At 40.5% G+C, this 13,015-nt stretch overlaps 1 protein-coding gene across 1 annotated transcript in view; it reads left to right on the top strand.

Annotated features, from left to right (window-relative positions):
* Nucleotides 1-7,780: 7,780 nt before the first annotated feature.
* Nucleotides 7,781-13,015, top strand: part of TMPRSS7 (transmembrane protease, serine 7) — a gene marked incomplete at its 3' end in the record, with an annotated part of 29,654 nt that continues 24,419 nt past the window's right edge. The window contains 3 exon segments of the mRNA XM_010190124.1: nt 7,781-7,906; nt 7,908-7,991; nt 12,217-12,415. Coding sequence (XP_010188426.1) covers nt 7,781-7,906; nt 7,908-7,991; nt 12,217-12,415 — 409 coding nt within the window.

Genomic DNA, 13,015 nt, shown 5'->3' with positions numbered 1-13,015 from the left:
GCCAATCAGCGCCCCTGCAAATTCATGTATTTAAGAGGGGTGCAGGGTATGCCTCCCCCTCTCTTTGGTACCAGCCCTGACCAGCCCAGCCCCAGGTGTGGGTGGCGTGGCCCTGGCCCTGACCGGCCAGGCTTGGCCGGCCCAACAGCAACTTAAGCTTAAGCCCTGCTGCAGCTCCAGCCCAAAAAGAGAGAGAGAGCTGGGAACTCCAGAACCATTGGAAGAGACTTGCAGCAGAGAAAGGAGTGGAGCCTGAGGAGAACAACTTTGAAGAACACCAAGGCTGGTTGAAGGAAAGAAAAGGAGAGGGAGGAAGAGGAGGATGCAGAGCCTAGGTTCCCCTTTTGCAACCTGTGGCGAGAGCTGGGTCGACTGGCCTGCAGCCCATAGAGTTCACCGGTGGGGCAGGGCCACCTGAGCAGTGGCTGCCCCTGCAGAGGCCGTGACTCTGGGCAGTGTGTGCTGGAGCAGTTTGTGTGTGAGGGAACTGTTACCATAGGCAGAATGAGATTGCAGCTTTGTGGACTTGGGCTGAAGCAGTTTTGTGCATGAGGGAAACTGCAGCTGTGTACAGACCCATATTGGACTCTTGAGGGCTTTTTGCCCTATGGAAAGGGGGCCACGTAGAAGCAGAGAGAGAGAAACTGGGCCTAGTCTTCCTACTCCTGAGGAGCACATGGCGTGAAACCGACTGCAACCCCTATTCCCACCCCCCTGTGCCTCAAGACAAAGGGTGGGGGGGGTGGTGAAGAAACCAGGAACAAAAGCTGAGCCTGGGAAGAAGGGAGGGGTGGGGGGAGGATGTTTTCATTTTAAGATCTGGTTGTATCTACTCTGATTTGGTAACACATTACAATTGTTTTGGTTTTTTGTTTTGTTTTTTTATTCCTTATGATGAGTCTGTCTTTTGCCTGTGACCTTTTTGAGTGGTGAGAAGCCCTCCCAGTCCTTATTTTGACTAGCCCTTTTTGGGGCATCATGGTGCTCAGTTGTGCACTGGGCCTAAACCACGACAAATCCTCAGGAGGAGGGCTGCACTGAAGATGCAATGTATTCTGAAGAACTGTTGAAAAACAGAATTTCTGTAACTGATTTAAACCCTGGGAATCATGTTGTACATCGTCTTCCCTCTGTCCCAAAGAAACATAGGAAAATTGGAGTCTAAATCTATTCTCAGAAATGTAACTAGGGAAAAGTTTGAGAAATGATCAGGCTGACACAAGTTCAGAAATTCGGTCTCTTTAACAGGAGAAAATGTCACTGGCAAGACTGAGAGTCAAGGCACCATGAGGCTGCACGAGATCCTAAGCTACATGAGGAGTCGTCCAGGCTGTCCACATAAAAATGTAGGCATTTTTTGTCTTGTTTGTATTGTTATGTGGCCATGGCAGTAAAAACCTCTTAGGAGGATGGCTCTGCTAGCACCTCGGATGATCCTAAATTAGCTCTCCCCTTCTTTTGACTTAGCGGAACACCATGAGGAATCCATTATGTCTGATAAAATAAATCCACTACAAGTCTGGACAGGCAAAAGGTAGGAAGATGACCAGCCAACATGGAAATGGATACAGGTTGATCCCTGTGTCTGAAGGTCAAGGCACACAGTTACTCAGCTCTGCTCCATTACACAGAGGAAGCACAGAGCCCCGGCAGGTTCTGACATTACTGTACAGAAAGGATTTAGTGTGGGAATCTTAGTCTGTGCTTTCCAGACAGCAAAGGATACTGAAATTTCACTGCAGTAGGCAAGTGCGACTTACGCAACCAGCTGTCTTTGCTAGGTACTGTACTTACACATGTGTGATCGGCTTCTGTTTGCTGTGATACCCTCCTGATCCCCAAATGAATGTCAGATGGCTTCCCCAGTTTGGCAAACTGCTGATCACACTGATTTCCCCAATGGTCTTGATTAGCTTCATTTTGTATTTTGTGAGGTGATGGACTCTAACACTGAGAGAGTTGAACCTGCTGGAAAGAATATGGAGTAGGGCCCACCTGTGGGAGAATGCAATATTTAAATACCAGATAAAGCTTTTGTCCAAAGAGCTCAAGTGATGCTATTCTGAGATGTCAACTGATGGTGCTGGATAATGTGATGACGCTGGAGGAAGGTTCACAAGCTATTTGAGTTGAGGCTGTATGGAGACCCAAGAACTGGAAAGGGTGTTTCTCTCTGCTGAACTTCCACACAGCAGACATACAAGGTAAAAACAAAACAAAAAACCCTCAGCTCTAGTTCAAACTATGGTGACTTTTTTATTTAGTCAAGGTGTTGTGATGACATCCCAAATGGAGCCAACAAGGCTGTTCCTTCCTCCTGTTAATAGCTCTTCAGAGCCTGCAATTTCACTGTGCAGCAATGAATGCATGAAGACACTGCCACGTGCAGATCATGACCACATCCAACCCTTTGAAGTCCTGCTGATCTCATCAACATACAAACAGCAATGTCTATAATGCAGAACCTAGAATCGGGAGGGAGAAACACATGCAGCTTATGTGGATCACAGTAACAAGTTTTATGTTTAGACTTCAGTTTTTGTTTCCATGTGTCCAGTCTTAACTCCTGCCTGTTATTTCACTGCACTCAGCCCAGGGGCACAAGAAGATGTTCAAGCTGGTGACCAACCCCTAATGCAGATTTGTGTCCCTGCAGCTGGGGTTGAGCAGTCTACTGCAAGTACTCAGAGATAACAGGGTCAGAGGGAACTGTGATGATCTAGGTAGAACATCAGGAGCATCTCTTGAAGCAAGTTTGAAGAGGGAACTGTGCAATTTGGTGAACAGGAGTCAAGGCAATTCTTGATCAGTTATATTTATGGCTAACAACTCTCACCAGTGGGTCATCTTGTCTGATTTGTCTGTGCTTCTGTGTAGTGTTTTGTTTATTTTGTTTGTTTTTCTGAGCACCAGATTTTCTTTGTAAGTTATCTAGTTGCACTGCTCAACCTCTGCAGGCACTTAGTTTTCTTTGTCTTGGTGAGAAGCCTGTCAATAACAGAGCTCCCTGCCATACATAGCTGTCCAGTTTCATATAAGCAGGAGAGAAATTGAGAGTGAAATTAGCTATGGCCCCAGTAAGAGGCAAGTGGTGCAGGACCATTAACTGATGGAATATCAGGGCTTGTCCGTCCTTAAAATGCCACAGACTGAAAAATGGATGCTGTGGCCAAAAGATGTATTCACTTAGCCTTTTTGTTTTCATTTAAATTCATGGGGATACAAATAACTAAGCTGTTCTCAGTCCACACAGGCGAGGCAAATAACTCTATTAGTGCTCAGGGAAGCTGCTGTGCAAAGTGGTCGGCTGCTTCATTTCGGATGATGCGCTCTGTCAGTGGCAGTTATGTGTCATGTCTCGATCTCTGAAGACAGCTCAATTGCCTGTAATTTACAGGATGATTTTGTCTGTTGGAAACTATTTTGTTACATTGGAGGCCTCTAGTGCATAGTCAAGCATTGTCAGGAATCGGAAATTAAGTAAGAGCTCAAGGAGAAGATAAATAAATATGAGCACTGCAATTTGAAGCTGCGTCTCCAGATGACAAAGATCTCAAAAGCAAGCAGCATGGTATTCATTCAGTGGAGAAGGAGAAAGGTGTTCAAGGTTGATACTGAAACATACGTTAGTAGACAATTATTAATAATTTAGTGTGTAATAATCAATTGCCAACGACTTCTATACTTTGGTAAAAGCCTCATTTTAACTTGCTTACAATTTCAACTTCCAAGAAGTTAAAGAAACAGCTATTTTGTTCTAGTTCTATCTCCTGAGATGGAAAAAATGTATCTAAGATGTTAATGACTTGCCTGTGTGTATGAAGATTTCTGCAGACTATTAATACCATGCCAGTTGTTATTATTAGTATCTGCTTATTGAAGATGTAGATATTTAACCTCCTCTATATTCAAACTGAAGCTGAATTACAAATTCAGATGGGTTATTAGGAAGGACAGCCAAAATCTTCCGCTGTTGAAAGTCATCTTGGCTGTCATTTGAATAAATTATTCAAGTGACAAAATGTGCAATTGTAGGCTGTTAGTCTGTATCAGTTCTGATGGAAATTGATTGACTCAAGATGCTTTATGAATGCTTTCTCAAATATTATCATAAATCATTGTTTAAACCCTTGTTTAGCAGCTTGTTAGACATTGCTGCTTAGCAAAGGGAGAACCTGAAATACAAGAAAACTGTCACTTTTTTGATGTTCAGTTTAGGAAAAAATGACATGTTGAGGTTAGTAGCTCTCTAGGACACCCTGATATGCTAGTGGGCTGGTGCTGGCAAGTTGGTTCCAGGCTTCTATCAGTTAAAGGAGCAAGAAAGACTGCCTCTGAACTGACCATGAAGGCAGCTTTGGTCAGAAGGAAAAGACTTCCATAATAGAGAGAGGACTTTGTAGATGATAGGTTTGTTCAAGCCTAAGATAATTGCCTCTTTTTTTGAAATCTGTACACAATGGTGAAGGTATGATTCCTCTTCTCTGTCTTGAATGCTTCTCTGTCACCATTTAGTACAGACTAGGTCTAGAAAACAGACTTGGATATCTAGACCTAAATCTAGGAAGTCTGAGACAGGTGAACCCTACCTCTTTCGTAGCACAGCGCTAGGTCTGGGCCATGCAAGACAAGCCTTTTCTCCTGGAGACCTGAGTCGCCTGTGTCCCAGCTTTCTTCCATGATATTTATGTAGCGTAGGCAGACATCTCAGCTATGGCTTAAGGCTGTTGTGTAGATCTGCTGCAACCTTTCCCTTGATCAGGGACTCGGTGGGCTGGGAGTGTGTCACAGATTAGACTGCTAGGCTGCCCCTGGTTGTGTGTGAGTCTTGGAGAAAGAGGAAACAGAAGCTAATGCTGCGAAACAGATGTGTGTGAGGAAATCACAGCCCTAAGAGAGAATGCTACAAGTAAAACCAAGCGTCACTGTCATTGTGTGAATAAACTGAGAAGTCTGTGGTTTGTGACCATGGGTTTTGTAGTAGTAGGAGGTGGAGCTACTCTTGAAGCCATGACAAGAAAAGGGCAGGAAAATAGGATACTTCTGAAACTAATCAATATAGGTGTTATGTTAATTCGCATCAAAAAGAGCTAAGAGGCATGTTTTGATATGCATTACCTGCAGGAGATAAAATCAAGCTGCTTCATATCAGTTCATGCATACCAATGGCTCAAAGCCAGTGGCTCTTTCAGATGGACCTATGTGAAAGTGTATTTCTCCACAGAGCTCAGAAAAAGAATAATTGGCTCATATTAACTTTTCAAGCTGACTTGAAATTACTGGTGTTTATCGGGGTAACTTGATAGTAAGCCTATTATTTTTATTGGCTTTGTTTTTTTAAAATCTTCAGATTTTATATAGGTAACATGTGATTAATGAAATGGAAGGAAACAGCAGTGCTCACTTTCATAAGATGTTCTTATTTCTAATGTGATTCATGTCTTATTTCAGTTTGTCAACCTCTTTATTCTTGGTTTTATTCATTTTACAGAATGTACTTATCTTGAGAAAATCTCAAACCTTAATTTTGCATTTTAAAAGGAGAGGGGGAAGTAAAAGCCAGGTACTGCAGCATTGTATGTTAGCCATGGCTGTCAGCCAAACTCCCACCCAGCTACTCCTTCCCTCCTCAGCAGGATGGAGGGAGAAAACAGGAAGAACATGAAGGACAAAGAATTAATGGGTTGAGATAAAGGCAAGTTTACTTGCCAATTACTGTCGCAGGCAAAACAGACTCAACTTGGGGAAAATTGACTTAATTTATTGCCAATTAAAATAAAAACTTAACTACTAGTTTGGGTAATGGGAAACAAAAAGTGAAACATTGAAACAACACTGTTCCTCCCCATTCTTCCAGGCTTAACTTCACTCGGGACTCCTCTACTTGCATGCCCTGCTCAACCCCCTCCCCTAAGCCCTGAGCAGCACAGTGGGGATGTGTGTTGTGGTCAGTATACAATGGTTTCTTTCTGCTGCTCCTTTCTCATTCTTTTCCTCTGCTCCAGCATGGGCTTTCCATGGGCCACAGTCTTTCAGGAGTATCCACCTGCTCCAGGGTGGTCTTCAAAGGCTGCAGCATGGATCTCTGGTCTGTCACCTGGAGGACCTCCTCCTCCATAATTTTATTTTTTGCTTCATTTATTTATTTCAAACAAGCAGCCCCTATACACCTTAGCGATGTGAATGGTGCGTAATGATGTTATTTACCTTGCTGGAGGAATGGAAATAACTTCTACCTCAGCCTTGCTTTGTAATCTAGAGAAAATGCCATATAATTTTCTTACCAGGTTTAAAGCACACATTTAATGCTATACCTTTTCATTGGCTCTTTTTGCTGCTTCAGTAAAAAACCACCATGGTTATTTTTATCTTCTCAGGTTAAAATATGTGAAGCTAAATGGCTGAAGGAAAGTGAAATCTGGAGATGATCACTGTGCTTCCTCAGAGCATAAGGACTTCTTGAATAAACATGCAGAAGACTTTGATATTGACAAAGGGAAAGTATTTTTAGGTACATTGTTCTTTTGATCTATGGATCAGCTTCTGAAATACCATTTGTATCATAGTTAACTCTCTGTGCACAGGATAGTGGAAGGCTTTTGGGAATTACATGAACACTTTAAGAGACCATAGTAGGCCCCAAAAAATTAAGTGTAATTAAAAAAAAAATAATTGGGAGTTGGAAGCAATTATATATAGTAATATGAAATAAATTAATATATTTTCCTGTGCTACTAAAGCATTTTTAAGGCCCAGACCTTAATGTATCTCTTCGTATGGTTAAAATATTTTGCAATTGTAGAACAAATTACAATGGGTGAGGACAGAAATATTGTGCTTCAGGGCGTAAGCCAAAGACTAACACACAGACAAGAAATACTTTGGTTTACAAGTATACTATGTAACTGTAGGATTTTTTTTTTTTTGCCTTGTAGTTGAAGTCATCTATTGCTGCTTACACCGATGGAGCATAGATTGCGCCTGGAGCTTGCCTGTTATGAAATCTGGCTACAACTTTCCTATTCTATAACTCTACACTACTCTGTTGCTAAAGTTTTTTATGATTGTTAGTCTAGGTTTTGTATCTTCAAAGATAAATTAATAGAATGTATATTTTTTATAATACAAAGTTGCCATTTCTCCATTGCCATTGCTGAAGCTGACCCAAGGAAGGCATTGAGTTTGTTAATCACATAAAAGTAATGACAGTTCTATAGTTAGCATCCATTGAGGAAAGTGCTGGTTTACATCCTTTATAAATATTTAATTATCAAAGAAAATAAGATGGAACTGTTATGGTACAAGTGACTTCCTGCATCTGATTATAAAAAGGATTCTCAGTTTGAAGACTGATTTATTTTAACAATACAAAATATGTTGCCTGGAGCAGCTTATTTCTCAGTTACAACAAAATAACTGAACCTGAGCGCTCGAAAGGCACATTACAAAATTCTAGAAAATAGTCAAAATGTTCTTCTTGGTTTGAATGTTCACCTGCTATTTGCAGCCCTCTTAATTAAGGTGCAGAAATTTATTTTCCTTCATTTAGTTGCATGATTTTGCACTTGTATTTACACTTTACTTGCAACTTCTCTTGTTTATCCAACTAATTTTGTGAAGCTTTAATGATATATATTTTTAGTAATGTGATCTTGTTTTAGCAAGTTGGAATCTATTCTGCTTAAGATGACGATGAAAAGCCTATTTATGCAGTACAACATTGGTGTCTAAAGTTACATGATAGCATCCTTCTAATATTCACAAAAGAGCAACAGGGCAGATGAGATTACAATTGGAAACTCATCAAAGTAAATCGATGCCTCTCTTGGTCCCGGACATTGCTGGTAGCTGTCTTCAGCTTCAGAAGTAGAAGTGGTACCTGAGAAAAGGTGCAAGGCTCTTTTTAAGCTGGGACAAGCAATAAAATTAATTCTGCTGGAATGGATGAAAAAAATGATCACCCAGCAGCTAAACCTGAAGAAGAACTAAGTGTAAGTAGGTGACTTAAGTATTCTTGGTTTCATGCCCTTCTTGACACTGTTAGATCTCTTATTATCCAATTCTCTAGTATTAAACTTAACAACCCGGTTAGATTTGTTATAAATTTCTGTTTTATAACTCACTTGGAAAGTCCCAATATATATGTTTGTATACCTTCACATTGCTATAACGTATTTTCAGACAGCTGAAATAATGGGAATGTCAATGTGACAATAGGTGAAGCTTATGTTGGTGTCAAGGTAGAACATTTTTCTAAGAAGAAATCAGTTTCTAGAGAAGAAAGGCAATATTAAAGTAGGTAAAGTGTTTTGCTTTTCCATCAGAAAATATAGGTGGAGATTATTGCATGAGCATTAGCTCACGACAAAGCAGCAATTAAATAATTCATTGTATGTTGATAGTCAAATTGTAATTTTAGCTGGAAACCAATTCTAGAGTGCAAGAACTAAATTGCAGTAGAGAGGAAAGCTGAATTAAGAATTGTGATCCTTATTGAGGGAAGGGAACAGCTTATCTTTGCCTTTGTTTTCCTTATTATGAAGTGTTTATGGTAAATTAAAGTAACCTAGGGAAATATTTAAAATGTAGAGCATAGCATTCAATATCCCTATGAATCCTGTGTAGTAGAGAACTTTGCCATGTAAACCTTGATACATGAAGTACATTTTTAAAGTAAGATTAGAATTGCGGTAGATGCAATGAAGGCATTAGTTGTTTCAGGTGCATACGTATAGTCCCCTGATGTCAATCTTGAGCAGTCTTTAATGACTCTTGACAGGAGCTTTGTATCTATTTTTTAAGACTAAATCTGTCTGCTTAGGTCTACAGTTACAAAAATGAATGACACAGGACAACTTAAATATAAAAAATATTCTTGAGGGAACCTTGAGGAAAGTAGCCCAAATTTCAGATGTCAGAACTGAGCATTCATTCAGCGGTCTCAAGCTGTCCTGTTGAACACTTGAGTGTTTAAGGGAACTTTACATGACAAAGCAGAGTTTTAATCAGTTTGGTTTTCATCCTTAAACAGAATTATACCCAGTAAGGTTTTTAAAAAATACACAAGGCAGGCAAAATGAGTCTTTCTTGAGAACATGCAAAACAAGTGCAGTTGATTACCTAGATAGAAGATACAAGTCTGAAATCTTCTAGTTCAGTGCTTTCACATTTTGAGGAAATTGTATTTTTATTTCTCTACTCATTATTACTTCTCATCTTTGAACATCTTCAGCTCTGAGGTCAAAGATTGCTAGACAATGCATTTGACTATGGGACTGGCAGGGTATTTGTGATGATGTTGCTTATGCAAGAGAGCTTGCTTATTGAACACATTACTAGGGTGTAATATCAGAGAATCATAGAAAAAATTACATTGGTGGGGATTCTGAAGGTGATCTACCAAGCATTGTTTAGAAACAGGGTTAACATCTAAGGCAGAACAGATTTCCTAGGGTTTTGTCTCACTGTTTTGAATATCTCCAGGGATGGAGGCTCCCTGACCTCCCTGAGCATGGCTCAGGTGCATGTCCCGCATGGTGAAACAACTTTATCTTCCCCCCTCCTCCGCCTCACCCCTCAATATGTCCAGCTGGATTTTCCCCTCCTGTCCTGTGTGACTGCTATGGCTGTCTCTTCATGGTGTATCAGTAAGAAAGGTGGAACTCTGTTTTCTTCATAATCTACTTCGGGCAGGGAAATCTATAATTAGATTTACTCAGGCTGCCTTTGCCTTCTTGTCTTCAGCTAAACAATCCCAGGGCTCTCTGCTTTTTGCTGTACATCACATCCTCCAGCTCCTTGCCTCTTGGAGGACCTCCCTTGGAATCGCTCCAGTTTATCACCCTCTCCGTTACGCTGGTGGGCCCAAAACTGGATGCAGTACTTCAGATGTTGGGCAGAAGGAAACAGCCACTTACTGTAGATTATATCACAGCATTGCTTTTGCAACTGTCTCGTAGTTATGCGTGGCGTTTCCTGGTTGTCAAACTCCTTCAACACGTTGTTTTTGTCGCCACCGTATAAAACTTTTTATAACTTGGAGTGCAGTTCTTACCCAGGTATTTACTGACTTCCATAGTCCTCTACTTCCTCAAGTGAAGTATAGTTAGTAGGGATGAAAAATGAGTTTTGTGTCCACACCTTTTAGTCTATGCCAGGCCACACTCTTGTAGTGTACCTTCCGAGAGGCTTCAAAGAGTGAAGAACACTCAGATGAGGAGACAGGGTTTTGCCCCTTAGCAGGGTGAGGTTATCTGCACCTTGAGCAAATCATAGACTAGTAATCATTGATCTTTGTCAGGGATTCTTGATTTGCATTGCTGAGAGACTATGTACCTCTGAGTAGATCCTAGCCCACAAGTGGCATAAAATCAGCTGTGAGGCAGGGGAGACCCACCTTGAAAATGTCCTTAAAATTAATCAAGCTGTTCCAAAGACTAGGAAAATGATCTTTTTTTTGTTGTTTTGGTCTTCATCTTTGAAATGATGAAGTTCGGTTTCATCTCTGTATATATAAGCTCCCGAGTCAGGTATTTATGTCTCAAAGGCTGTTTTGTGCTTCGTGGAAAACTTCCCACTAAAAGTCTTGCTGCCAATTGCTGACTGGTGTTAGACAACACCTCCAGTCACGGAGAACCTGTAACTTCTTAAGGCAGCCTCTTGAGAGCTTCATTCTTGCTAGCATCAATGTGTTTTATTGAATATTTTTCCTAAGTGTTCCTTACCGATGTGGCAATATTATGTAACATATATTATAGTTGTGATATAAGGAGGAAATTCAAGGTTTTATTGTAGTTCTAATTCTGGTGCAGCTGGTTATCACATCTATGCCTGTGTTCCCAGCGTACTTGATCATTAATGCCCTGAGTGGTCCGGGAACTTGCCAGTTGACCCCTGCAGAGATAAGACAATGAACTGACTTGAGAAAAGGTGATTGAACCTCTTGCTGATCTCACAACAACGTGTTTGACTGTCACAGGAGCTCTCCAAGTGGGAATTTTATGAAATCCCAGAGGTTTCCCCGGGCAGCTTTTGCTGTGCCTGCAGTAACTGATAGACATTATTTGTATGCTTAAATATGTTGGTTGTCTCCTGCAGAGGAAAATGCCTGGCAGAGTATCTGGTACAAACAGATTTTTCTGAACAGATCAAATTGTAGATAGATAAGATACTTATAGTAAATAGAAACTGCTCCTGCAAATGCAGAAATGGTCACATTGTACTTTTTTGTAGCTACATAAGATGGTCAGGAGATATTTTTAATCTAGCTTTAGAAAATCTGGGACTGAAGTTCAAAATAAACTGTCAAGAGGCTGGATATACCTTGCCCAAGTCCCATCCCAGCAAGACCCGTACCCTCCTACTCACTGGAGGGAACTTTTCAAAGGGAGCTGGACATACAGGATGAGGATGTCTGTACCCACTGCTTGTCATTGTTAAATGAATCGGAGGCTTTTTTTGAGAAATGAATGGGTTGAGCCCACCTGTATTGGAATAGTTCTGGTCTGGGAAGGAAGAAAGTGGCTTTTTTTTTTTTTTTAAACATCAGTGACATTTTGACCATGGGCTGGGAAGAAGCAATGATAGTGTGCATGTGCCTGTCTCTTCATTCTTTAGCATGGAAATGACAAGCCATAATATTGCGAAAAGGATTGATTATTTGAATATTATTCTAACCCCTGTCTCCCACTTCACACAAAGTGAATGAATGGCTGAATGTGTGTCTGCTCCCGCACCAAACTTGTGTAAGCATAGCAACTATTTGGGTCATGAGATGCCTTGCTAGGTTATGTTACCAAGCTGCTGGTGAAAAGCTGCTGTTCTGCAGGACTTGTCTGCATATATACCTCAGCTGCAGACAGTGCAAGGTAATTCAGTGTTATCTACCCTTTGGAGTCAGGAGGGCTAATTTACACTAATAAGGGATGTGCAAGGATATTAGCATTCATTCTGATGGTTAATAGTGGGTAGCTGTTGCATGCTGAGCTGTTATCCTAGGGTACATTGTGTCTTTACATCCTTATGACCCTGTGTTATATCAGCAAGGAATAAAAATAACTTTACTTTCTAACTCAAGTTTTGAACTGCTACTAAGTTAATTATAGCTGTCTATATACGGTAACAGACAAATATGTGTGGGAATCTGGTCTGGTAATTGGTTAGTCAATTGCTGTTAGAAATGCTCCACGTTTTTTGTTGTCTTTCACTTTATTTTAGGTAGCCAACATCTCAGTCCAAATGGTAGCTGCAGAAGATAAGTTGGCAAAGAGGATTCTAGCAAGGAAAAAACATGGCAAATTGAAATTGAAGAAAAAAGATAAGTTACTGTGGAATTTTCAAAACAAAATAATTCTCTTTACCCTAATTCTATTCATTTTAGGAGTTGTAACCTGGACATTACTGTGGCTCTTCATTGGTGAGTTGCTGAAAGCTTGTGACAATTTCATACGTCACTATCCCCAACAGCACTTTCAGTTGGGTTTAGGAACTTACTTGTCCTAAAGGCTGTTTCTAAAATAAATGTGAAACTTACTTACATGAGGCCTGAAAGTCTTTCAGGCACCTTTGTTCAGACAGTTGAATTAACAAGTAATTATAAAGCAGGCATAGGTGCTGGCTTTAGGAAGTGTGACTTTTTAAGCATTATGCAAAGCATTATTTTTACATGTGCTAGCTAGCTGCACAGACCTAACCATTTCTGTGAACTTTATCCCTCAAATTTTTACTTCCACTGTGTTTCTTGGCCTGCTGAAGGGCAAGTAAGTTCTTTGTCTCTCATGCAGAATAGATTTAAAGAAACTAAAGGTGAGTAAAAGATAGAAGGCAAATGCTTATTTTAAGACCTGTAAAAACACTTGGAGTATTTCCTTGTTGCTTTTTGTGTCAAAGTGGGCAGTAAAAGCTATGTTCTCTTTAAACCTCCACGAATAATATTGCCTAATATTCCTTGGGGATGCTCCAGAGTCTGAATGTTGTTATTACCTTCATTATGCTGATTCATTTGCATGGTGGTATC

The sequence above is a fragment of the Mesitornis unicolor genome, unplaced genomic scaffold (assembly GCF_000695765.1).
Source record: "Mesitornis unicolor isolate BGI_N332 unplaced genomic scaffold, ASM69576v1 scaffold24268, whole genome shotgun sequence".
Taxonomy (NCBI): Eukaryota; Metazoa; Chordata; class Aves; order Mesitornithiformes; family Mesitornithidae; genus Mesitornis; species Mesitornis unicolor.
The sequence above is the reverse complement of the archived record's forward strand: the minus strand, read 5'-3'. Positions and strand labels throughout refer to the sequence as shown.